We start from the raw sequence: 27,014 nt of genomic DNA on the forward strand, positions 1-27,014 counted from the left end.
CTCCCACCCCCACCCAACAGGTTGATTCTTCAGTCAGGGTGGTGGTCCCCATCCAGGTTGATTCTTAGTCAGGGTGGTGATAATAATAACAACCCAGGTGGTCTAACTGCCACGATCGGAGCACAGGAACTGATATTATTTTTTAATCTTCTCAGTTAACGTTAATTAAGGGGTTGGTTCGCGTCAGCGTCGGGGACGCGTATTCATTAATGCGGAAGCCATTATATTGACGTCACGTGATGATGGTTGTGTGGGTGGGGTGGAGTTATGGGGAGGAAAAACACAACAAAAAAATCTTAGTAATCGAGGATCTAGCACTTGAGTGACAAAACCGCTTCAGGCGAAAACAACGTTTTGCATGAACTTATACACACTTCGACAGTGACAGTGAATTCAAAACGGGTTTTCTCCCCCTGATCAATTTAGCAAGATTGAGAGACATTTAAACTACATCAGAGGTAAGCTTTTAAGCCGTCGTGTGTCTCTTTTCTACTACACTTAACAGTTACCATGGTCAAGAAATGCTCGTGTATTCCTTCTGAATCCGTTGAAATGTAATTATTTTATATTTTGGACACGGTTTTAATCCCTCTTCAAGGCTGCATGCGTGCCTAAACTTCCAGAATGCTGTTTGAAAAACTCATAGTTTTTATATTTTATATCATTAGGCCTATATGTGTCACAGTCTGACTCGTGATCTTGATGTTTGCATGTGCAGGAAAGTAGTACCGTGGATTAAAGTGTAAATCCCCCTCGGTTCAGTCTACATCCTTTTATTACTCTTCTAGTCTATGGTGTAAATGCAGGGAAAGGGAAAGGGCTTCCTTAATTCCACACCACACCCACTTTCCATATCAGACATGAACATTTAAGAATAATGTGCTCACAGTATAGTATGTGATGTGTACAGTACGGTTGTTGTGTATCAGTGTCATACTTGTTTTGCTACAGCCTAGGGTTGCCACCTGTCCCTTAAAATACAGAATTGTCCCTTATTTGAGAATTAAATGATGCGTCCCTTATTAAACCAATAAGGAACAGTTTCTTCCTTATTTTCCTAAATAGCCCCTACACGTCAACACTGAATTTAACAATAATGAACAAAACAAAACACAGGAAATATTAAAGTCAGCACAATTGTTCTAGCGGAAGGCACACACTACCTAAAGTAGCCTAAACCAGTGGTTCCCAAAGTGAGGTCCGGGGACCTTGAGGGAGTTCCAGGGGGTCCCCAGCTAAATTATAGTTTGGAACCAAATGGACCCTTATGGGTCTGTAACTCTGAGAGTGTACAAATGGAACCAAATGGACCATCAGAGTTAAATTAACATTGATTTTACAATATGAATTGGGGGGTCCCAGAGATAGAAATGCCATTAAATGGGGGTCTGTATACTAATGCATGTCAAACTGGTACTTGAAATTAAATGGGTTGAGAATCACTGTGTAAAAATCTTCTCTTATCGGGGTCGCTGGCATATATTTTATAATGGGCTGCTGATGTTATGCTCATTTGGAAAACAAAGTTCTACTTCAAAAGTTGTGGACAGCATATAAACAATAAGTTGAAGGGAAACTTCAACTTATTGCTTCGACTTATTGCATCGACGTATTGCTTCAACTTATTGCTTCAACGTATTGCTTCAACGTATTGCTTCAACTTATTGCCGGCCTTGCCCCACATGCCTGCGCCGCAAGGCCGCGGCAGGCGTAAAGAGTGTCCCTTATTTCAAGATCTCAAAGGTGGCAATCCTACTACAGCCTGCTTATAACTTTTTTGACTTGAATAGATTAGTTGGTTGATTATTAACATGTAAACGTTCATGGTTTTATGAGGTCCAAAGTAGTTTGTTCTTGAGAATTGTATTGCATCGGGCGGGTTCATTGTGTTAACTGCGCAGCTGTAATTACGGCTATAAAGATAAATGACTGGTCTGTTTCATGATTCCTCTTATGGCGCGCTTCTCTGCGTTAAAGTGCGTTTCCCAATTCACAGTCTGAGTGGAAAGATGGGTGTGTGCTTTTCACAAGACCCCTCTTTGCTCCTCTCCATTCCTCTAGGTTTCCACAGAGAGCTGGTGGAGTGGAGCTGGACCATTGGAGGGAACAAGGGAGGAAGTGCGACCTCTTTTCCATTTGTTTTGCTGAAACGTTCCACCTAACTTCACCATGTCTGCCCCTGGTAAGCAACTTATGCATGGTACAGCTACTAGATTACATAAATGTAAATTTCAAAAAATGTAGAACTCTTAATTAAGGTACCATTTCCCCTCTATGGATCTAGTAGTATACATTCACATACAGATTAGAATAGCCTATCTTCTTGAAGAGTTAAAAAGTTAACCCTTATTGTGGGCTATTTTAAATTGGACTTGTAAGCATTAAGTTACCATCCCAGAAAATTGTGCCGTTGTGCACTTTATGAGAATACCATGAGAAAAATAGGAGTTTTCTAATATATCACATCATGGATTCTTGACAAAAGGTTTTATGCAATATTTAGAATAGATCTTGGTAAATTGGTACCAAGTAACCTGAATGCCTCATTTATCAGAAGAGCATGTTTTTCCAAAGATTCATAAAAAGAGCAAATAGGTTTCAGTTCAAAGTATTTAAGTTTAACCAGATTATATGCAATAATTTAAAAAAGATCATTATGGAATCACATGCACATCCACATTTCAGCCAAGGAAATGCTGAAGAATGACAATATTTATCTAATTCTAAACAATGATGAGTTTAACGTTATACTCACATAATTGACACAATTGACAGATTATATTACCCTGTCATAATCTGCTCTCACCGAAAGTTTCCATATCCATTTCTAGCCACAAATGATCGTCATTATATAGTGAATGAATACCTGAATGACCTGTACTGTTCCCTGCCTAGTCCTGCCTTGAAGCCGTTGGAGGACCCCCCTCCCCCCTTTCCTTCCCGAATCCCGATGTAATGAAATATGAATGGAATTCCAGTAAACCTTTGACTGTAAACTTTGATGTACCTTCTGAATGTATCATCTTGTCCATAATTCTCTTCTATTTTGAGTGGGCAATAATGTGTCATTTCCATCTACATTTTTGTTCCTCTGCTTGTCCATGCACGAGTGCTACTTAACATTTTCCTGTTTTGTTTAGTTTTAGCAGCGTTAGGAATGTGGAGGGTGGAGGAGGTTCCTCCTGGGGTCATGGGGTGTTACTCACACACGTTATTTGTTGGTGGGCGGCAGAAACATGATCGTTTGTGTCATTGAGCTTTGAGCAAATGCAGCACACCTCGTGCACAAACAAGCTCAGAAATCTGGGACCTGAACTTCTTTAAACATTTGAGAAATATCATAAAGTCAGCTATTGGTCAAATCAAGTCATTCTGCAAAGCACAAAAGAAACTCTACCATGATTTTGTCACCAATCAACCTAGATCACAGAAGTCAGTCAACTGCCTTCACCTTGTACAAAATACAGCAGCAAAGGTTCTTACAAGAACTAGAAAATATGAACCCGTTTCCTGTGGTGCTCAGAATTGTTTTAAAATCATTGAACGGTCAAGCCCTTGCCCCTTCATATGTTTCTGACATTCTCACCCCTTACATCCCTACTTATAATCTCAGATCCGCAGACAAGCTGTTGCTTTTGTCCCTAGGACAAGGCTTATGACATAGGGCAATAGGGCATTTGCCTTAAGAGCTCTGCAATCGTGGAATAAACTTCCATTAGGGATCAGACAAGCTACTTAAGTGTCCTCTTTTAAATCCTAAAAACTATTGATAAAAGTGCTGCATAAATAACGTTTATTATTATTGTTGTTATAAATGTATTTATTACTTGAGAGACACTCACAGAGTCCTCATTTGAACATTTAGAAATGTTTTTATTCTGTTAATTGAAATTCCAAAGCCTAGGCTAACCCGCCTGAGAGTTCTCGTAGTCTTGACGAGGAAGCGCAAGATTGAGATTTTATTGGCTGCATTCTGTCATTACTAAATGGTCAAATGACCTCCAAAGTAGGTTAGCAGATATGTTAGAGACCATTGTGGTTCCTATCCACATGTGACAAACACATATTTGGTCTGACTCTGTGGAGAGTGAAGCTGCACATACATAGTCAAGATACAACAGTGTGGTAATACTGTAGTAGCCTAGTTTTTAGGCTCACTGAAGTGTTGAGTCAGAACATTTGCAGTTACAGGAAGAGTTGAGAAGAGAGGCTACTGTATAAAAAGGAACACAGAAACCCGGGCCAAGTCATTGATTGATTGATTGATTGATTGAAATATTTATTAACAGTTTGTAGAATTACAGTACATTTCAAGCACAAACTCAATACAAAGACTGTTAACTGTGAGTGGACGACCCAATTAAGCATTACACTTGTTCACAACAGGGTCCACATTGTTCAATTCATCAAAACATTTAGAGACATACAAATAGACACTTCTATGTAGTTAAAAAACAGAACAGGAATTCATCATATAGGAAGCAAAAAGGGAAAAGATACATATACAGTGAGGGGAAAAGGATTCAGATTTTACAGAGGCCAGTTTCGAATTGCAGCCATCCGTAGGTGCCCTTTGAGAGCGGTTTTGAAGGAGTCAAGGGATTCACATGTCTTAATGACTGTTGGTAGGGCGTTCCACATTTTGGTGGCATAGGAGCGAAAATAATTTAGTCCCTTGTTTGTGCTGAATCTGGGTTGTACATGGTTTGTTGCACTCCCTCTGGTGTTGTGGGTGTGGACTTCATACCTCAATGCTGTCGTTGACGACGTGACTGACTACTGACGCAATGACGCATGTTGTGAACAGATAAGAATATATAGGAAGTAAAATATCCCCCTCCCTGTAGAATTGTTTATTTGTTTATTTTCTCAGCTCAGCTTATATTTATGCAGTTATGTATTAGATTTCATGTTTGTTGTTGTTTTCTTACTGTGATGAAAATAATGAATAGCCAATCAATAATAGGAATTGATAGCCATGTGGGGGTGTTGTGTATGTTGTTTCTTTCTATTGTGCCTCACTGTGGTACAATGCATTCTGCACTGTAATGTCCGCTTACTCCGCTAGCCAGTTTAGACATGGTATGAATAACAAGTAGTTTCAGAGGTGCTTTCAGGCAATTGATGTTTCAGATGTTTCCTTGCATATAAGCACGCACACACACACGAACGCACGCACGCACGCAAACACACAAACCTTAACCATCAACAATTAAACATCCTCTTGACCAGCAAAATACTCGTAAAAGTAATTTACAAAATGTTTATATACAATACATACAATATCTATATATTGCATATATTTTGTAATAATAATTTATGTAATATAAAATCATGTATATTGAACAGTGGTCAAGTTATGATACAATGTCCATTAACAGGTATGTGGACAATGTTTGTTTTTGTGGCTTTCACCTTTTGTGGACAATGTTTTGAAGTCATTTCTTGTCTTCACCAGTCTACCCAGGCTCTCCTAACCAGCCTCCCTACCCGAATATGCCCCAGGCTGGAAGCTACTCCATGCTCCCTTATCCTCAGGGAGGGTATGGCGACCAGCCACCTTATCCTCAGGGCGGGTATGGCGACCCCAACCAGCCACCTCCTCCGGTAGGCTTCAATGTTGGCTTTCAGTCGCAACCAGGCCAACCTGTGATGTATCAGCCAGGCCCTGTAGGCCAGGGGCCCGAATACGGAGGCCCCCCAGGTGGCATCTCCCCTGCCCCGGCTTCTTCACCGTCTGCACCAGCTGCAGCGGCAGTCGCTGTTGGCGTACCGCCAGGGCTGGAGTACCTCACACAGGTAGGCTGGAAGTACAGGGTATTGTATTTAGATTGAATTGGCTTAAGTTGTGCTTTTTGGTGACGGATGATGTGATGTGGTTAGTTTGTTTACCAGTTTTGTTTCTCTCTCGCCACCTGACCCTCACGTAACGGCTTTCTCTCGTGTTCTAGATCGACCAGATACTGATCCACCAAAAAGTGGAGCTTCTAGAAGGTAAATCTTGTTAGCCCATCCTCTAGGGCTTTTTCTTGGTCTCCTACAGCTCTCCTCCATATCAGAATGCATCAGGGTGATGAAGTGACCTTATTATTTATAAATTTCCTTCCTTTTGTTTCTCCACCATTCCCACTTCTCTGTTCCCATGTCCTCCAATTTCATTCCCTTCTGCTGTCTTCTTTTTCCCTCCCACTTCCTACTTAGTATACTCCAACCTAACAAATTCCTGCCCACACCAACATTGCATGTTATTACAGGAGAAAAGGAAAAAAAGCAGGTCTGGTCTTATCGGACCCCAAAATTTGGCATAGATCAGAGCAGTGGTCAGTTAGTCATAGAGAATGTCTTCTTGTCTCCCTCCTCTTCAGCGTTCATCGGCTTTGAGACGAACAATCAGTATGAGATCAAGAACAGCTTGGGCCAGAAGATCTACAAGGCCAAGGAGAAGAACGACTGCTGCACCAGGAACTGCTGCGGATCGCTGCGGAGCTTTGACATGAAGATCAAAGATAACATGGACAGAGAGGTCATCCGCATCATACGACCCTTCCGCTGCGTCTCCTGCTGGTGCCCCTGCTGCCTGCAAGAGGTGGGTGTGGGCTGTGATTAATTTAGGGCATAAAAGGTGAAATAAGGCAATAACTAGGCTGATGCCCATTGGAAACGATTCTCGTTGGGCACGGTGCCTTTGGGGAACACATGTCCCTCCAGTTATGCAGTACCCGTTGTTGAGTACTTAGTTCAATACCCATTATTGGGTGCATGTGTTTGGTCCGACGTACTAACAGTCCTACAGTCATGAGTCACATGACATCCTACCCAAGGGCCAAAACCCAACCCTAAACCTAACCTCACAGGAAGCCACGGATTAGTTTTAACATGCTGCGGGTTAGTTGTAACCTGCCACGTGTGTCAGGAGCCATGGGTTTGTTTTTACCTGTCACAGCTTCGTTTTAACCATGTTGGGAACCACGGGTGAGTTTAACCCGCAGCACGGGTTAGTTTTATCCGGCAGCGAATGTCAGGAGTGACGGTGTTGTCGAATGCCTGTCGGACTGTTAGTATGTCTAACCAACGTATGCATCCCCCATTATCTTGGTACTTGGAGGCCAGCCTATGACGTCAGTATGATTTGATTTGATTTGATTAAGGATACCCATTAGGTGGTGCCATGTCAACCGGCTAGTCTTCCTGGGATCCACATAAAAAAACATACAAATATTATTTTTAAATTAAATGTCAGTACTGAAACACAGGACATGCTATCATACCAGCAGTCATTCTCATCTCATTTACTATCTAGGTTATCTAGGCCTGTTAACTTACTGTCGGGAAGAGAGCGGAGTAAGCGCTCCACCTCACTGACTACTGACTTCAACCTGATGAAATTCAAATTCACAACTTTTGCCTTTCATTATAATATTCTTAATACATTCATTTTATTTAATGTTGAAATATTCATAGCCTACTTTATTTTAGATACTTTAACCCCACATAATAGTCATTAAAATTATTTGCAATATCACCTGGCTTTAGTGAGAACAAATCTGCACAGACAGACATAAGGAGATCTCAGTATGGGCATAAAACGGACCATGGGATCCTTGTATTTTAGTTTCTGGCCAGTCGCTGGTCCGACCAAATTCCCAAATGGAACAACACACCCCTGGGTCATCGTTCAATTACTTGATTTGTTTGATTAGCTGTCTTTTTGATCAATTAATTGTTTCACCTCTGTGTGAGAGAGAAAGGTAAGACATTGAGTGAGTTAAGAGAGTTATAGATCAATTAAGCATGTGTAGAGTAATCATTGTTTATTCAGCGCCACCCTGCCATGACTATTCATTACTGTTATGCCTGGACAAACACTTTGTAGATATCGGAGTCCAAATATTGGACTTGATTGTTCAAAGATAACGTTGCAATAGTTCAGCTATGAATATAAATATAATGACCCTGTTAACAGTTGCTAACCCTGCTGACTAAAGTATTATTTGTTAATGGCATCCCTCTGTAACACATCGCTTTGTGAGCATGTAGCTATTTTGGAAAAGAGTTTGAGCATTTTAAAACATTTTTGCCTAGAACGACATGGCCAAAATAGAGACGATAGGGTTAAAGTGTAAAGACCTTACAGATACAATTATCAAACTGTGTTGTTTGGAGTACTATACTTGGCCGTGCGAGGATCGACTCTGGCTCATTTAGTCTTGTTTACAGTAGTGACCTCGTCAGGCAGGTCGCAGGGTTTTGTTGAGACTATGGTGCTGTCCAGACGAGGACGTATTCTGCGTTACTCGGGCACGTATTTAGCCGGTCTGCCCATTTTGTCACACGGAGACGGCGTTTTGGGGGAAACCACCTTCCAGAGTGGGAAAGTTTGGAGACGCGACTTTGTCGTCTCCACATGTACAGAGAATGCCGCCTATTTGCTGAAACGGTGACGCAATAGTCCCCTCGCCCCCTACAAACTACGTTTTATTTCGTTTACAATCTTGCGCGGCTAACAGCCGTTCTCGTGTGGGAAGGGCCTATGAATGGCTCTTTATCAATCCACTGAACTGGTCGGACCAGTCCTTTATCTGTCTGGTTGTCTCTATTAAATTACACCGTTGGCAGACCGCAACACAGGACATTCCCAAGCTTTTCCCCTGACTACTTGAATGTATTTCATGGTTGTTTACCAGCAAAATACGGGAGTCATGTGAAGCATGTTACCTATGTGATGGCAGCTGTTCCTAGGAAACCAGTAAGCCATTGACATTGGTTCACTTGACACTTATCCAAGCTGCTCCATGTGACACAGTGTGTAAATTCATGTCTATATTTCTAGACACCTTGTCAGGGACGGTGGGTAGTTTTTGTGTTCTGGGGATGACTCTAATTTAGCTCTTATATACATGGCTACAGTGGGAAATGGGCAACGTGTCCCCCCCCCGCCTCCCAATTTAGTAATATATTTATTATGGTTTGGCGATTAATTGGATCAGCTTTTTAGGTACTCTGATAAATCAGTCCCAACCATTGGGACTCCGAATCCGTACCTAAACGGCAGATGGTTGCTGGGGTTGATCTCGGCATGGTTGTCTGTGTGTATCCATGCTAAATTGGTGCGTGTGTGTGGATTGTAGATGGAGGTGCAAGCACCGCCGGGCACCACCATAGGCTATGTGAAACAGGACTGGCACCCCTTTGTGCCGAACTTCTCCATCCAGGATGCCAACAAGAACACTGTAATGAAGCTAGAAGGACCATGCTTCGCCTGCAACTGCTGTGGGGATGTCAATTTTGAGGTGAGGACTATGGTATTGGTTGGTATGACCTCCTTTTTGTACGATGCACTGTCTTTTGCTAACTTGCTCAGTCTGAATAGATGACAACACTACAACACTAACACAAAAAGACCTTTTGTCTGTCTCTTCATACTTTCATAACACTGCAGTGCTACGATAGTGGGTGACAGCGACTTTGTTGTGGAAAGAATTGTCTTTGTGCTTCCTCTGCAGCTCAAGTCGAAAGATGGTGGCAAGCCCATTGGTCGCATTAGCAAGCAGTGGAGCGGGCTTCTGAAAGAGGTCTTCACAGACACTGACAACTTTGGCATCCAGTTCCCTCTGGACATGGACGTCAAAATGAAGGCCGTGCTCATGGGAGCCTGCTTCCTCATTGTAAGTCTGCGTTTTGTTGTTGTTAACCTCATTGATTGAAAATGTTCCTGGATTGAAAGGTATAACAATGCATAGCTTTGAAGTGGTAAAACAATATATTTTGAGTGATATTTGTAACATTGGGATCTTGCTGTTTTGGCCTGTTTATCTGTGGAATGAAATGCAGAAGAGTGATGCCTTCTGATGCCTGTTCTTCTATCTCGTCCTCTCTTTCACCCTACAGGACTTCATGTTTTTCGAAAAGGTTGGGGAAGCAAACCAGCGCAGCACCGTCTTTTCGTAATGAAGCAGGAGAAAGCAGAAGACGGGGAGCGGGACGCCAAGCGTTATTCCCCCATCTTGCTACATTACTCCTCCCTTGCACTCTGTGTCTTCGTACCGTCCAATGATCCGTCCTTCTTCCTTATTCTAATGTCTGTCGGATTCAGCCAAACTGCCAATCCCATTGTACTGGGAGATACTCTCTACGTCTTCCTCGGACATCTTTCTAAAGTCTGTCGGATCCAGCCAAAGTGCCCATCCCATTGTCCTTGGAGATGAACATAAACCCCATAAAGCCCAGGATGGGCGTCAGTTTCACTCATCTTTGGATTGTTTCTGAGTGGATGAAGCACTCACCATTCTTTTCTTTTTGTTAATCGCCATTGAACGATACCAGTATATCTCATAACCACATCGTTTTGGTATTCTACTCTGTTTGAAAGCAACATTTCATATTTTTTTGCCAATGTCTCAAATCTGCATTACTCTCATTCCTTTTATTCTTTCTGTTGATGTTCTTTGTCAGTTATAGGAAAGTATCTGAAAGAGATTGCGTGCAATATGATAGTAGATATAGAAGATGTATTAATGGCATTGTTGTACGAAATGGCCGTGTTGTCTACATAGGATAATCATATACTTAGCCATAGTGGTATATACAGACTATGTTCAAGAAAGGAAACAGAATTTATGTTGAAAATGTTGTCACAGTGCTCTTTCTCTACCTCTTTTATGTCCATCTTTGCCTAAAAGTACTGTAGTGTTATTGTTATACACTACAGTATATTGTTTGTGGCCTTCAGTCTAGTTTGTGTTTGTGTTTATATCGTGTGGCCTTTCACGGTTGGTCTTCTGGGTGGAAACTGACCTAGCAACAGAAGAGAGTCCCCTCCCACCTCCTGGGCGTGGTGTACTGTAAACACCACCATATTGAGTCCATGCCAATGCAATAAGAGAGTGGAAAGAAGACGGAACGGAGAAGTAGGACTAAGGTCGAGAGCACGAGAGAAAATTAAGCAGAGGGAAGTTGAGTGTTTCTACTTTCTAGACATTTATGTAACTTCTTGCTAAATGGAAACCCCCATTGGAGAAGGCCTTTTTTGTTTCAGCAGTCCTGTTGCATTAGGGCCAGTGGAAAGAGACTAGTGAGAGCTCTTTATTTTAAATTCAAATAGAGTTGTTAACCACAGCTAGGCTAGGTTGCTGCTCTGACAGACATAGTGGAGGGAATACGAGTAATCTATGCATATGTCACCCGTTGCACTTGAATAGTCTGCCTGATTTCAACTTCACCACAAATGGGTCATGTGAGGTTAAATGGGTGTGTCTCCTGTGAAGCTGGGATCTGTAAGTGGTTTCAGACCCTCACTCGCTCTTTGCTTTGTTAAGGCTCTTCTATACTTTTGTACTATTGCTTATCTGTTGATATGCTGGCAGGGAAGGATAACTTTGTGCCGTCTGCTATCTGCATTAGTGTGATTTTTAAAATATTTAGCCTGTGCCCTGTGTATGGCGTAACCACTATTAAAGAAATGGGAAGTAGCCAAATTATTTGTACGTTATAGTAATGGCATTGATTTGATGTGAATCAAAACACATCTTTGCGATGTAAGGTGCTGCACCTGCAATTGGCATGAGCCAGTAAGTCACATTTCCTTAAAATGTGTTTTGTATTGTGTATCGTGTAATTCCAAATGACATTTTTACAAAAACAAATAAAAGTCCTACTTCAAAATAAATTGTAACTCATAATATGTATGATAGACCATGCCTGTTGAGGGAAGAGATAAGGGATGGATCAGGCTTTAGAAAGCCCTGCTACATGATGAAAGACATCTGTTTGCAATTGGAAAAGTTGAGCCTAGCCTTAGAGGGATATCCACTCTAATTCTCCACCCTCAAGTACGGAGTCTCATTCCAGAAAAGGTCAGCAGCGCTTGTCTTTACCTCACCCTAAAATCTAAAGTTAGCCCTTCCTGGCAGTTGTGTCTGCACTCTGCATGGAAGGTCATTAGGTCTTGTTAGAGCAGTGGTTCTCAACCAGTGGTCCAGACTCCGGGGACCATCAGTGGTCCTTGAGAGGGTTCCAGGTGGTCCCCAGCTAAATGATGGAGAGTTGGTAACCAAATGGACCCTTATTAGATCTTTAACTCTTGGATGTAAAATGAAACCAAATGGGTCCATTTGGTTTCATGTACACTCAAGTGTTAAATTATTGTTAAACATCTGCATTACTTAATTTACAAGAAGTCTACACAACTAGAGAATGTAGAAGATTTTTTATTTTGATCAACGTTTACCTGTTATTTCTCCTGCCTGGTAGGAGAGATAAGCTAAAGTTGATCAAAATAACAATGGAATGTTGCATGAACCCCCCCCACAACTATTGTCTGTCTGGTGGGTGGGTCTATGATGGACCCACCCAAGACAATAGTGGTGGTCCCCAAGTTGCTCTTTTGTCAGGTTGGTGGTCCACCACCAACCTGAAAAACCACTGTTAGAGGAACCACTGTTAGGAGACCACTGTTAGAGGAACCAAATGTGGCACACAAAAAGCCTCAAAGTCACAAAAAAATGACTTAACCACGCCCTCTCCTGGTGTGGGAAAGTTGATGAAGAGGCAATTACTTTCAGTTCATAATGACCACTGTCTGTATGATTCATACAGGGATCATTGTGATGTACTCAATTCCCGGGTGCTGAAGACCGTTAACCTTTTTTATCAGCAAACCCTCCAACACTTTCAGGGGAAAACCCAGGTTTTCACAGTAACAGCAAGGCAAGATATCCACTGAAATTGTATCTCAACAGCTTGCAAGAGACTGACATGCAGTGCACAGCCTGGATGCTGTCGGAAGTGTTACAAAACTCTAGCTCAAGTCCCCAGATTACTATGAAAACCTGCCAAACCCATCCGTCACACCGTCAGTCACGCCTCCATATATGACTGTCAGTCCATCACGCCTTGTGACATCACACCACCTGGAGATCTAAGGGTGGCAGTGGGGGCAGTGTATTGAGTGTACAGGGTTTGATGAGGTCTGGCCATATATGGAGCATGTCTCGAGTGTACAGGGTTTGATGAGGGCCTACCTGGGTGCTCATCAAAGCCCTCATCAAGCCATCATGTAACCATTCATTTTCAGGCCTGTTGAGAACTCTCATCAGCTGCCGGGCGCGGCTGTACTAATAACTTTGGGTGGGCCCGTCTAGAGTTTGAATGGACAGGTATCAGTCAAAAGGGAAACATCGAAGAAGAAGGTGGCGTAGGATCAACCTCTCTGATCTCCTCAAGCCACACGCCCCATCCCACTCCCTCAGGTCCAGCGACGCCGGCCTCCTTGAGGTCCCTAAAAGGATCAAACGAAAAACCTGGGGCGACAGGGCCTTCTCCGTGGCCGTACCCTCTGGAACGCTCTCCCCAAACACATCCGAGATGCCCCCTCCCTCACTTCCTACCTTCAAATCTTCACTGAAAACCCACCTGTTCACAATCGCATTCCCAAGCTGATGTGTTTTAAAAAAAACTTGTTATATGCACTGTTTTATTATTGGTTTCTTTTAGTTTAAAAAAATAAAATAAAGTTGTCCTTTGTTCTTGTTTCTCCCCCTGGCCCCAACACATGTAAAGCGTCTTTGAGTGTCATGAAAAGCGCTATATAAATCCCAGATATTATTATTAATATTATGGAATGTCAGAACAGTACAATATGTGGAGATCTAAGGGTTTGAGGACAGATGTAGAGTTGCTGGCCGAGTCCATATATGCAGCTCTAGGTGATGATCCAGTCTTCTCCATGTATGGCTATCCAGGGTTTGATGAGTCAGTGTTGTGATCTTCATATATGGAGGCGTCCATATGGAACGTGTCACAACTTAAGGCGTGACGGACTGCCGGCCATATATGGTGGCGTGACATGTCACGATGCGTGAGGGACTGACGGACATATATGTAGCTGACCCATTCTGACATTCCATATGTTGATCTGCCCGTGCATATTTACGTGCGTGTGTTTGACTTTGAGGCGTTACATAGGCAAATAATTCATTATTATTACATAGGCAAAGCGTTGCCGCCATATTGCAGCGCTACCGCTGCGCCATCTAGTGGTGATTCCAAGTATTTGAGGAGTTTCGCCTCTTGTTCTAGAATCTCTTTGATTGCTTTATTTATATAATGTAATGTGTGAAATAACAAATGACATATTGTAACACTGCTTTGCCTCGTCATTTTATTATTGTTAGTATTTACCTTAATAAAGATTGCCCGCTTATACCTTTATAGTCCCTACAATTTGTAGTAAACCCACATTTACAGTACCAACATCAATACAGCATGGAAATGTGGACAACATCTTATCCAACGACAATAACATACTAAATGTTTTGTGTCTGAGAGGCATAATCTCATCAGATGGTGGTCCGTGGCTCAAATGCAGAATAAATAATGGAGCTTAATTTGAATGGTTGAAGAACACTGCTTTAATATAATAATATCTAATACACCCATGCCATGCACCATTCTCGCCATATCAGATTATGCTCTGACCACGCGAGATTACCGCTGCGTAATGATCGCATACTGTCGCAAAGCCGCCGAGGTGTCGTGAACCAACGCCGCCCAGTGAAAATGGCGGCTGAGCTGCATCCGCGCAGCGGAAAGCTGATCGGCCTGTCCAACTCCAACCGAACCGCTCAACGCAACCAGCCGGTGCAGGAATTCAACCATGGCCTGGTTCTGAGCCGGGAGCCGCTGAGGGACCGCGATGTGTTCACCGTCCGCATCGATAGGAAGGTAAACACTGAGAGCGGAGCTAGTAGCTGTCACTGTGTGTGTGGAGCGGAGCGGATGGAGCAGCAGGAATGCGCGGTGCACGGTGCCAGTGGGACGGGGTCTTGTTGTCCGCAGTGTGGGGCTGCTGTGCTCGTTGCCAGGGCGTTGTTACACGGATGGACATAAGGGCGGTTGGGCTGACCACCTGCCTGGTGCTGCTGCTGCTGCTGTTGTTGTTGATGAGCAGACAGACAGGCAGTGTCATACTGTGATTAATAGACGCTACAGCTAGGAGGCAGGAGCTGTCAGTGTGGCTACACACAGCACGTTCAACGCTACACAAGTCACTGGTCACTGTCTGATAGCTAACCTTTACCTGCCTTAAATTGCCTATTTTGGTTTGTCGCTAACATGTTAGCCTATTTGCTAACTATAGCAGCTGCAAATTAAGCCCCTCTGTCGGTTGGTTAGCTGTGTGTGTGTGTGTGTGTGTGTGTGTGTGTGTCACTGTGTGTGTGTGTGTGTGTGTGTGTGTGTGTGTGTGCGTGTGTGTGCGCCAGCTGTTCAATTGCTACTAGTTAACCTTACTCTGGGTAGTCTGTTGTTTTGGATGAGTGGGTTGGTGATCCTGGCAGCTCCTCTCTGTGTGCGTATAACTGTATATCTTCAGGGGCGTTATTAAGTGTCACTGACATCTATCCAGCAGGGCCAGAGATGATTGATTGATTGAATACTTTATTAACAGTTTGCAAGGACAGGGAAGTACAGTACAATACAAGGTCTACTAAAAGGATGAAACCAGTAAAGACTTTCGGCTTGTTTCCTTTGGTGTCCTCATGTGTCCTCATGTTTGCTGCCACATTGAACTTGACCCCCTTGCTAGATAACAGGACGTTTGCTACTATTGCTTGCATATCTCTACGTCTGTCGGTCCTAGAAGAATGAAAAATTAACCTTGTAAGAACTGAAGCCAGTCTTCCTAATATTTGTGCGTGCGATTGAGGTCGAGTTGACCTCAAAATACAGGCCACTGAGGCCAGCTCACATGCATCATCACTTGCCTAAAACAAATCAATACCTTTCCAGCACAGAGCCAGTAGCTTTGCAGGGCTGCTCGTTCTGTGTTTGTATTGACTTGCATTGAGCTTTATTGGAAGCTGGGACACGATTACTGTACTCTTATTGATGAGAACAAGTGAATGGTTTGCTGAGAGATTACCATTTGTCGGAATTGGATAGGATTACGTTTAGTCAGACACTTACTGTGCAGAATAGAGTGTCTTGTGTTGTGTTAGAAATTAATCATACAATTCTAAAAAGTTTATGAACACCAACTTCAAACTAAATGGTAGCAGATGTCACGGTTCTGCAATACTTTGTTGGTCCATTTGAGGTTTGAAATATAAGGCACTTCCTCCCTACACTGAAGTCTCAGCCTGAATCCAAACGTGTGTGTGTGTGTGTGTGTGTGTGTGTGTGTGTGCGTGTGTGTGTGTGTGTGTGTCAATTAATATCAAATAATTTATTTACATAATTCTGTATTCAAAACATTGAATAGAAATAAGGCAGAGTACCTCAGTCTCTTGTGCAATTAAGATACATCACTTAGCAGTGGATATTACTTATTTAATGTGTGGAATGCGGTACAGTATATTCACAATCATTTATATTCTTCTGAGTAAAGTGTTTGTTCTAGTGTGATGGCGGAGGAGTGTATTTAAGGTCATACATAAAGTGATAGTACCAATATAAGCCTAACCACCAAGTGTCTGTATTTCATTCAGGATCAAATGTCTCAGAACATACCATGACTCATCTTTCTCTTTGTGTATCTGGCGGTTTAAGACTGATTTGAAAATTTTAGAATTCCTGTTTTGTTTCCTGCAAGACCGAAACGTTGCTATGGCAACGATCATTACAACGCAATCATTAGTAATGATCTTTGCTCTTGAACCAGCAAGTGGCAGTGGCAGTCCTTCTACGTATACTGCCTTGTTGTCGCTAAATCCTAACGGAGTCTTCTCTTCATAAATAATAATACTAAAAATACAAAATAAATCACCTTGTTCAGCTTTTCTGTAGTTACAAAACGGGGGTCGCGGGACATGGCCAAAGCATTTTCGGGGAGCCCCTGCCTTAGAACACTGCCTTACATAGCACTGCCCTGGAGCAGGGAAAGACACCACCAGACGAGGACACAGAGAAGAGGGGGACAAGGGGGTAATGGTTGATGAGGGATGAATCATTCATAGTCCAGTGAGCACTGAGCAGGGCTTGAAATTCTTTCGGTACAGTATGTTTACTTTACCATTACATGACCAAAGGCTGGAGCTTGGTTGAGGGCAAATATAGGTGAACAATGAACATTCAGGTCAAAACCGTTCTAACAACTATGAGAAGAAGTCAGTTGAAGGAATCTGTTGAAAGTCACTCAGCAATGAAGAGCTCAGTTTGCATTCAAAATCACGAGACCTGACCGGGTATTATTTCCAAATATTTGCCGTGCTTGTACTGTAGACTTACTGCAAACAATCCGCACAAAGTTGTGTTGTCATACAAAATTGTAGGCTTTAGGCTAACTAAATTACAGAGAAGTTCATGTTTACTTGTTTTATCTAGTTCATATGACCTATGGACCACCACCAAAGCCGGTTTTTGGTTGTCAGGGTGTTAAATGTTAATTGCATGAGTCGGGACTTGAACCAATCCCCCTGAAACGAGAGGGAGAATTGAAGTGCCTTAGTCAGTCATGGTGGACGATCTTGATTCTGCAGCTTACTACAGCTTTGCTTAGACACATGAATGAACGAGCAAAAACGGTTTTGACTCACGTGCTTGCACAGGTAACGGGTACCGTCGTCCACAATCCATCTCGCCCTCTTATTTCTCCCGCCAACCACTCGGTTCTTGTATTCTAAATTATTTTGTTTTACTGAGAATAAGGTGAGACATAAGTTTAGGGTTAGGCATACTGGGGGTAAGTTTAGGAATAGGGTTAGGTTTTGGCACCGTTTTACTGAGGTTAAGGTTAGTAATATGGTTAGGTTTAACCGTTTAAGCATAGTTTACTTAACATTACTGGTGGCAATACCTCTCTAGATACAGTATATATACCAGTAAGACGCCCTGAGGTCGAGAACCCTTTAGGGCAAGGTTGTGTGCACGCATCCGCCTGGCGCCTTAGCATGGGGGGTCAGATCAACATGTGGAATTAATTCTGTACTGGCCATATATGGAGCGTGTCTTGCGTGTACAGGGTTTGATGAAGTCAGATCAACAAGAGTTGCTGGCTGGAAGATCTAGGTGATGATCCAGTGTTCTCCATGCATGTTTATGGGTTAGATGAGGTCAGTGTCGTGATCTTCATATGTGGAGATGGCCATATATGGTGATGTGACGTGTCACGAGGTGTGATGTCATGAGGCGTGACCATATATGGAGGCGTTAAGGGTCTCCATGATGTCACAAGGTCAGATCCATATATGGAGATCTAAGGGTCTCCATGATGTCACAAGGCATGATGGATTGGCAACCATGTTGGGGCCTCTCCAATGTGCTAATGATAACTATTCATCTAGACTTGACTAGATTTGGGGTTTAGCCTTCCCTTTTTATCTGTCCAATTTAATTGTTACGTTTTCACCTTTGTTCAAATGTGGGATATTCAATTTCCATCTATTGATTGAATGCTTTTGTGACACGACTATGTAGATCCCGGACCCCCACTGACCTTCATGTTTCTAAACGTTGCAATTCTCGATGCTAATTCTAACCCTGTGTCCCTCTCTCCCCTTCCCACCGACCTCAGGTGAACTCGTGGAGCGGCTCCATTGAGATCGGTGTGACGGCGCTGGACCCGGCGGCGCTGGACTTCCCCAGCAGCGCCACGGGCCTGAAGGGCGGCTCCTGGATCGTGTCGGGCTGCTCGGTGCTCCGCGATGGCCGCTCGGTGCTGGAGGAGTACGGCCGCGACCTGGACCAGCTGGCAGAGGGCGACCGCGTAGGCATCCAGCGCAGCGCGCGCGGCGAACTCCACCTGTGGGTGAACGGGCAGGACTGTGGAGCGGCCGCAAGCGGCCTGCCGCCGCGACTCTGGGCCGTGGTGGACCTGTACGGCAAGTGCACCCAGGTGACGGTGGTGAGCTGCGAACCGCCCCCGCCCTCCACTGAGAGAGAGGCACTCGACAGGGGTGTGGAGCGGGAAGAGGAGGAGGAGGAGGAGGAGGAGGATGAAGAGGAGGAGGAGGAGGAGGTGGTGGTCTGCGGGTCGCGTGACGATGGGGGAATGGCAGCGCTGGTGAATGTGGCGACGCTGAATGGGACGCTGAATGGTGACGAAGGTAGGGATTGGGTCCTTTTTCAGAACTGTGCTTTGTGTGAAAAAGGAAGAGGTCTGGGTGCTCGGAAGTTAAAAAGAATAAAAAGTGTAGTGAAGGTGCTCTTCGGTGGGGGACTACAAACATGCAAATATTAGGAAAAAGAAACCAAGGCACTCTTCTGGCGAAATAACTTAAAAAGCCTTTATTGAAGTGGCTAGTTCATAAGCCAACCCACACTTAGCAGCCAGCACTGCCTTCTTCAGTCTATGGTATGGTATTTGTGCTTTGTATGTTGGCACCGTAGAACACCCTTCCTAACCCTGGATTCTCTCTCCATCAGTGCCTGAGCTCACCTGCAGCAGACCAGATAAATTCCCCAACAACTTGGAGTCCGAAACAGGTAAGATAATCCACCACAAGGAGCTTTTGTTGGGCTTGACACAACACGACCAGTGTTATTGACTTACCCTCCACCCCCTTCCCTCCACAGTTCTGACAGAGCACCAGCTCTTCGATGTGTTCAACAACGCAATAGTGTCTCTCTATCGCTCCGAGGACGAGGGTGGGGGAGGAGGCGTTGATGGTGGGGGAGGAGCAAGCACAGGAGCTACAGGGACGGACTCCTCTTCCAGGGGCGACAGAGGCAGCAGCGGAGGAGGCGTGGGTGACAGCGGGGGCGGGCCCGGAGGAGGAGGAGGTGGAGGAGGAGGAAGCACCACCAATAACAGTCCTGCCGGAAACATAGGGGCGGGACAAGGGCCCATGACGGGCGGCATGACCACCAATGATGCGCTGCTGTTCCATGAGAAGTGCGGCACGCTGATCAAGCTGAGCAACAACAACAAGACGGCGGAGCGCCGCAGGCCTCTGGACGAGTTCAACAACGGCGTGGTCATGACCAATCGGCCGCTCCGACACAACGAGATGTTTGAGGTGGGGGGGGGGGGGGGTCATTCACAAAGCATAGAACTATATGATAGCAATGACCACTTCTGACAACTCTAATTGTATGTAGTATATCAATTTTCTATTACTATTAGTCATGATATTAGCTACTTGACTTCACATTTACGTAACTATTTTCTTATCGTTTTAAAGAAAATATGAGAAAAGATAAGAATTAATATTGCTGGGAAAGGGGTTCAAGCACAGTGCATCCTCTATTTCTTTCTTATCAGATGTTGGAGTTAATCCCTCAATCTCCATATGGTGCGACATGAGGGCAGGAGGAGTTAATTAATATTCATCTCACTGCGCTCAAGGCTGCGCTTAAAAATATCATGCTTTTGGGGCAGGACTGTAATTAAACCCAACATGCATAATTAAACATGTTACCAACATGTCCTCAGATTCGCATCGATAAACTGGTGGACAAGTGGTCAGGCTCCATAGAGATTGGTGTGACAACACACAACCCCAATAATCTGGACTATCCAGCTACCATGACCAATCTACGCTCAGGTAACACACACGCACGCGCACACACACACACACACACACACACACACACACACACACACACACACACACACACACACACACACACACACACACACACACACACACACACACACACACACACACACACAGAGTAATCTTCATAGACCATTCCCACGTAACGTGTCTGCGTTTTGCCAGGAACAATCATGATGAGTGGCTGTGGGATCCTGACCAATGGGAAAGGGACCCGCCGGGAATACTGTGAATTCAGCCTGGATGAACTTCAGGTTAGTAGCCAGCCACGCATGACATGCAGAGTGCAGATGGCTCATATAATGCCTGTAAATCCACCATTAACCTCACGCTCCCTCTCCATGTCGTTTTAGGAAGGGGACCACATAGGGCTGATGCGCAAGGCCAGTGGGGCGCTCCACTTCTACATCAATGGCATTGACCAAGGTGAGAGATCCAGGCCTATCTGGAACAAAGCCCCAGTTGGACGGGTGGATAAGCCGCTGCCTTTCTTGCATTATTTCCTTTTGATAATGATGGTGTGATAATATATGTATTTTACATAATTATGTTTAAAAAACGGGCCAAAATCTAAGTTACTGTTTTCAAATGCCCTATAATTTTACTCTTTTTAAATGTAAATAACCAGTATGTCATTGGTTCTCAAACATTATCATGTCATGGACCGCGCAAAGGACACTTATAAGTTATTAGCCCACGGACCCCCATTTTAAAAGGTATGCGAAGGACCCCCATAAGGCTCTGCGACCGCAATTTATATTGAAATGTGTACAAATAGAACCAAATCCATTTAGTTCCATTTGTACACTTTCTGAGTTACAGTCCCATAAAGGGTCCATTTGGTTCCTAACTATCATTTAGCTGGGGACCCCCTGGAACTCCCTCAAGGACCCATGGGGGGTCCCAAAACCCCACTTTGAGAACCACTGCAGTACGTTATGAGCCGATGCAAGATTATCCCCGGTTTTCGAGAGAACACCCCAGTTCTTGATCTGTCGTGACCAGTGTTGATTTTGTCGACTAAAACTAAGACGAAAAAATGTCCGTCGACTACCTTTTTTCACTGACACAAACTACATGGAAACTAAATAAAAACTAAGCTATGATGATTAAAACTAAGACTAAATATACTGACAATTTCGTCAACAAATAAAAACTAGACTAAAATGTTAGAAATGTTAGGAAGGACTAGTGGACTAGAGATCCAGTATAAGTCATTTTACAATTAGTTGCATGCTGAAAATAGCCGATCTACAATCCCACAACGCTTTGTGGGCTTGTAGTTCGGCTATTTTCAGCAAGTGACGACGGCATCATTACAACGGCATCAAGGCACCGCCAAAATGCATTTTGTTCGACTAAATCAACTGCAGATTTAGTCGACTAAAATCTTATGACATTTAGTCGACTAAAACTAGATTCACTAAACACTAGACTGGGGTCCACCTATGCTTTCTATGGCATAGGTAGCTCCCGGCAGGATCCGCTGGGAGAATCTAGACCCAGCTGTGCGACATGAGACCAATTAATTAGAGCGACAGAGAGAGAGGAGTGTGTGTGTACGTGTGTGCGTGTCAATTTAACAAAGGTGCATCAGAAATCAGCAGAGAGTGATCGACGTTTGCGCTACTGTATGCCAGACTTTTTTCTTTCTCCCTGGAAATAAAAACGTCTGGGTTTCCGAGGCTAACTAAACACTGAATAAAATATTCCAGGTGACTAAAATGTAGCTAAAACTATGACTATAAAGAGACTATGACTAAAATTTAAATAAAAACTTGCTGCCAAAAACAACACTGGTTATGACCCTCTCCACCAGGAGTAGCAGCAGCCCAGACGCCGGCCGTGGTGTACGGTGTGGTGGACCTGTACGGCATGGCTGTCAAGGTCACCATCGTCCACAACCACAACCACAGCGACCGCCTCAGACGCAACAACGCCATCATGAGGGCCCTGTCGCCCGACGTGGGCCGGCCCCGTCCCGCCCTCTCCCTCACCCCGGACCTCGAAGGGACCGACCGCTTGCTCTTCCACTCCAACTGTGGCCAGAAAGCCGCCATCATCAGCGACGGCAGGACAGCTCTGCGACCACAGTGAGTCTGCCTCCTCCTCCTCCGTGTTTAGTTATGATGTCTCTGCCCCCCCCCTGGCTGTGACTGTAAGAGAGGAGTTCTGTAGTAGTGTCAATGTATTGTGATTTTCTTTTTGTGTCCTGATGGATGCTTGGCCCAAAATGAATTTCCAGGATCAAGGACAAATAAACCATCTATCTATCTCAGGGGTGGGCAATTATTTTTCCCAAGGGGCTTAATGAGAAATGGGAAAACATAGTGGAGGGCCGGGCCAAAAAAAGGCTGAACGCAATTCTGCATAATATCAAATCTATATAAAAAGCAGTAATTGTCATTGTTTTGACAAGCTAGTAAGAGTATATATATATGTATATATATATATATATATATATATATATATATATATATATATATATATACATATATATATATACTCTTACTATATATATATATATATATATATATATACGTTATAATTATTACCTCTGACTTCAGTAAATAAATAGTTAGTAGTCCATATATTTTTGAAATATCTGCATTCGGCATCCACCTTTCTTTTTTTGTTATACATATACTATATATATGCTGGGACCATATTTCTTACGTCATCATTGAGAGCTAGTCATACATATACTATATATATATATGTAATTTGTAAGTTGATTAGCGGTATACTGTGGTTACTTTGCGCCAAAAACCGTCCCAGCCAACCTGCCACTTTTGATGCGTATGCAAATAAAACAGCAAAATTGTGCCTGATTTGCTGGGACCAGGTTACATACATGTATACACAGGAACATTACCTTTAATCCTCCCAACACTAAAACATATCGTCATTACGTCACAATCGAAGACCAATTACACTCTGGGCATTGGGTCCTTTAATCCACATATTTCTTACGTCATCATTGAGAGCTAGTTATACATATACACACCATGTACTCTGGTCCCAGCAAATCAGGCACAATTTGCTATTTTATTATACAAATTACATATATATAGTATATGTATGACTAGCTCTCAATGATGACGTAAGAAATATGGTCATGTATGTAATCTGGTCCCAGCAAATCAGGCACAATTTGCTGTTTTATTTGCATATGCATCAAAAGTGGCGGGTTGGCTGGGACGGTGCATACGGACCGGGCAAAACTATTACTTGCGCGCTCTGCTTGCGCAAGTAATGATTGCGTGTATGTGAATAAACAGGCTTCAAAATAAAGGCAATGCAGCTTTAGGCCACGCTAAGGTAAAATTATAACGTGCGTTTCAACTTAAGTAACCTTTCACGTGGCGGTCAGCCAAAGGGACGTATTTGGCCCCCGGACCGTGTAATGCCCAGGTCTGATCTATCTGGCCCTATATCGGCTATTGTCTGGCACGTGGCACGTGTTGGTGTGTTTGATTTTCCGTATTGGTTAGTTGGTTGGATGTGTTAGGTTCACACAGGTTTAGTATTAAGCTCTCTTTATGCAGCATATGCAACAAACTTAACAGAATATTTCCTCAAAGTAGCCATCTGGGGACCTAGGCTGGTAATCAAGCCTGACGGCGTGTTGCGGGTTCGAGTCGCGATCCTGCATGTCACCCCCCCCCCCCATATCTGTCCCCATTTCCTGTCAGTCTACTGTTCATCTATCAATAATGGGAGGAAAAGCCCCAAAAATATCATAGGACAAAAAATAAGTTTAAACTGACACCCTTTTCCCTCGGGCAGTGCGACCGACGATTTTAACCACGGCGTGGTCCTCAGCAGCCGCCCGCTGCGCGCCAATGAGGTATTCCAGGTGCGTATTGACAAAATGGTGGACAAGTGGGCAGGCTCCATCGAGATCGGCGTGACGACACACAACCCTGCCTACCTGCAGCTGCCCTCCACCATGACCAACTTGCGCTCAGGTAAAATGCATTTGACCTGCCATTTGAATTAACGTTTTAACCTTTTAATCAATTAAGTTTTGATTTGTCTGGACATGTCACTCCGGTCTTATAGGGACATGGATGATGACGGGGAACGGTGTGATGCACAATGGAACCACAATATTGGACGAGTACGGACATAACCTGGACAGGCTCAAAGTCAGTGGAAAACACTTTAGTTCACCCTCTGTCAATCACTGCTTTTTTCTCTCTGCCATTCAGTTAAGCATATTGAACAACCGCATTAATTTTAAATAAAATATTATACATTTTGAGTTAAAAAGAATATATTTAAATACCTCAAACAATTTACAATTAATTTGTGCTCTTAAATTATAATTAGTGCATGCATGGTATTCGTAACCCTTTTGTACTTCAACTCCCCATCCCTCTCGTCACGCCGTAGGCGGGGGACACAGTAGGCGTGGTGCGAAAAGAGGACGGTAGCCTCCACTTCTTTGTCAACGGTGTGGCCCAGGGTCCCGCCGCCTGGAACATCCCTCCCAGCGTCTATGCCGTGGTGGACCTGTACGGTCAGGCTGCTCAGGCCACCATCATGGACGACATGGGTGAGGGAGAGAATGAGACGATAATACTGATAATAATACAGAACCTGCTGCTTGGTCAAGGTGAACTGTGTAAAATCAATTAACCAGTGAGTAAAACTATTCGTGAATCGTGAGCCTCTGTGTAATTTTCTCAGAATTTAGCCGTTGCTATAGTTCCTTCCATGTGTTCTCCGGTCATTACCAACCCCCACTGATGTACCGGGGAGAGTGTAGACAACCACATTCCTCTGATACACACCGAGTCACCAGCTGCTGCTTTTCACCTGACAGCGAGGAGTAACGTACAGTACAGTACAAGCACCCTGAAAAAAGTAGGAGTCTGCTAGTGCTGCGACAAGGACAAAATCCCCTGGTGGCTTCCCATTTGCCAAAATTGGCAGTTGTTTTCACCCTTTTTTTCTTCTTCCAAATCTAATTCTTTACCACATTATAAACCATACATGGGCAACTGGCGGCCCGGGGGCCACATGCAGACCCCACCTTCACTTAATGCGGTCCACAGGTTAATAATGGAATACTGGTATATTATTGATTTCAGCTGTTGCAATTCCAAACATGCAAACATAATTTAATTATCTCTGTCTTTATTAGTAGTATTACAGTTTATTGTCTTTTTTTAATATCCAATGTACTTGGCATTTAAGTTCATACAGTTAAGTATAACTAAATGCATAAAAGAATAATATAAAAATAGCATCTCAAAACGTGTCGCACTGGGGTTGTAGAGCTGCTATATTTACGACAGTGTATGCAATGTGGCCCTCTGCGGTGAGTGTGGAACTAGTGGCCCTCTCGCCCTCATCGTCAAAGTTGCACACCCCTGTTATAAACCATGCCCCCCCTCCTCTTGTCTCCCTCTCTCCTGGTAGCGGACCTCCCCCCACTCCCAGAGGACAGCTCGGAGGGCCCAACGGTCCTGTCCCCCGGAAGCCCCTGCTCCGTTAGCGGGGCCAACGCCGCCAACGACCTGCGCTTCCACCAGCTGCACGGCACCAACGCAGTCATCACCAACGGCGGGCGCACAGCCCTGCGGCAGAACTGCCGCAGTGAATTCAACGATGCTATCGTCATTTCCAACAGGTCGGCATGCAGACTTATCTTCACACATTTCCAATACTCCCGTCTGTGTCCTGCTGGAAGTTTTACGCTCACCATTTGCTATTTGTAATTAACGTCCCATTGTAATTCATTTAAGTCCTGATTTACTCCATATACACTCATGAGAGACGTGGAAAGTAATATGTTTCGTCATGTCTAGGGCTGCAACTAACGATTATTTTCATAATCGATTCATCGGGCGATTATTTAAACGATTAATCGATTCATCGGATTATGGCACCTTTTTGCAATTACCTTTAAAAATTAGCTTCAAGTTATTGTAGGCATGTTGTAACTAACAATAAAGACAATAAAAATGAATACTCTTTCAAAATTAATATTTTACCCCCTTTTTTATCCAATTTGATTTCATTGCCATTCCTTGTACTTGTAATGTTGACCGTGTATAGCTGACTGTCTTTCTTTCCATTTCTATCTCTGGGACCCCAATTTATTTTTTATTTCTATTGTAAAATCAATGTCAATTTTGAGAGTCCATTTGGTTCCATTTTTGCACTCTCTGTTACAGACCATTAGGGTCCACTTGGTTTACTTCCTAACTATAATTTAGCTGGAACTCCCACTGTCCTACACAGTCTGTGTGGGCACGTGCTCGCTCGCACACACACACACACACACACACACACACACACACACACACACACACACACACACACACACACACACACACACACCCATGCTAGTTGATAGGGGAAACCATTCTTATTTAGCAGCCATATTAGCATGTTCTCTAGGCTCTAGTATCACATATTGCCAAAGTTAAACAGCACTTAACAACTGATCATTGTTAAGCAAAACGTTCACGTTTTCATCCAAGGTTTCCTTACCTTGGATGTTGTTTT

At 43.7% G+C, this 27,014-nt stretch overlaps 2 protein-coding genes across 4 annotated transcripts in view; both read left to right on the plus strand.

Moving 5' to 3' along the window:
* The first annotated feature begins 274 nt into the window (after window positions 1-274).
* LOC308334884 (phospholipid scramblase 2-like) lies at window positions 275-10,723 on the plus strand. The gene is made up of 8 exons (XM_080791773.1): window positions 275-458; window positions 2,062-2,182; window positions 5,459-5,799; window positions 5,952-5,994; window positions 6,366-6,586; window positions 9,129-9,290; window positions 9,504-9,665; window positions 9,889-10,723. Exons 2-8 carry the CDS (start codon window positions 2,170-2,172, stop codon window positions 9,946-9,948), a joined length of 1,002 nt encoding a protein of 333 aa, XP_080647899.1. The 5' UTR covers window positions 275-458; window positions 2,062-2,169; the 3' UTR covers window positions 9,949-10,723.
* Window positions 10,724-14,508: 3,785 nt separating this feature from the next.
* The window catches only part of neurl4 (neuralized E3 ubiquitin protein ligase 4), a 33,604-nt gene continuing 21,098 nt past the window's right edge, over window positions 14,509-27,014 (plus strand). For all 3 annotated transcript variants that reach the window (XM_080791742.1, XM_080791743.1, XM_080791744.1), the window contains exons 1-12: window positions 14,509-14,721; window positions 18,509-19,040; window positions 19,360-19,419; window positions 19,510-19,952; window positions 20,369-20,480; window positions 20,658-20,746; window positions 20,846-20,918; window positions 22,312-22,585; window positions 24,282-24,463; window positions 24,558-24,643; window positions 24,891-25,053; window positions 25,923-26,133. In XM_080791742.1, coding sequence (XP_080647868.1) covers window positions 14,557-14,721; window positions 18,509-19,040; window positions 19,360-19,419; window positions 19,510-19,952; window positions 20,369-20,480; window positions 20,658-20,746; window positions 20,846-20,918; window positions 22,312-22,585; window positions 24,282-24,463; window positions 24,558-24,643; window positions 24,891-25,053; window positions 25,923-26,133 — 2,390 coding nt within the window. In that variant the 5' untranslated portion in view covers window positions 14,509-14,556. The remainder of the gene's footprint in view (window positions 14,722-18,508; window positions 19,041-19,359; window positions 19,420-19,509; window positions 19,953-20,368; window positions 20,481-20,657; window positions 20,747-20,845; window positions 20,919-22,311; window positions 22,586-24,281; window positions 24,464-24,557; window positions 24,644-24,890; window positions 25,054-25,922; window positions 26,134-27,014) is intronic.

Source organism: Protomyctophum bolini, assembly GCF_963924005.1.
Source record: "Protomyctophum bolini genome assembly, chromosome: 20".
Classification (NCBI taxonomy): domain Eukaryota; kingdom Metazoa; phylum Chordata; class Actinopteri; order Myctophiformes; family Myctophidae; genus Protomyctophum; species Protomyctophum bolini.

Excerpts from the sequence above, each read along its gene's own strand:
- LOC308334884 (XM_080791773.1), top strand. Across the intron at positions 6,587-9,128 it reads GCCCCTGCTGCCTGCAAGAG|ATGGAGGTGCAAGCACCGCC; the intron begins GTGGGTGTGGGC and ends TGTGGATTGTAG. Across the intron at positions 9,666-9,888 it reads TGGGAGCCTGCTTCCTCATT|GACTTCATGTTTTTCGAAAA; the intron begins GTAAGTCTGCGT and ends TTCACCCTACAG.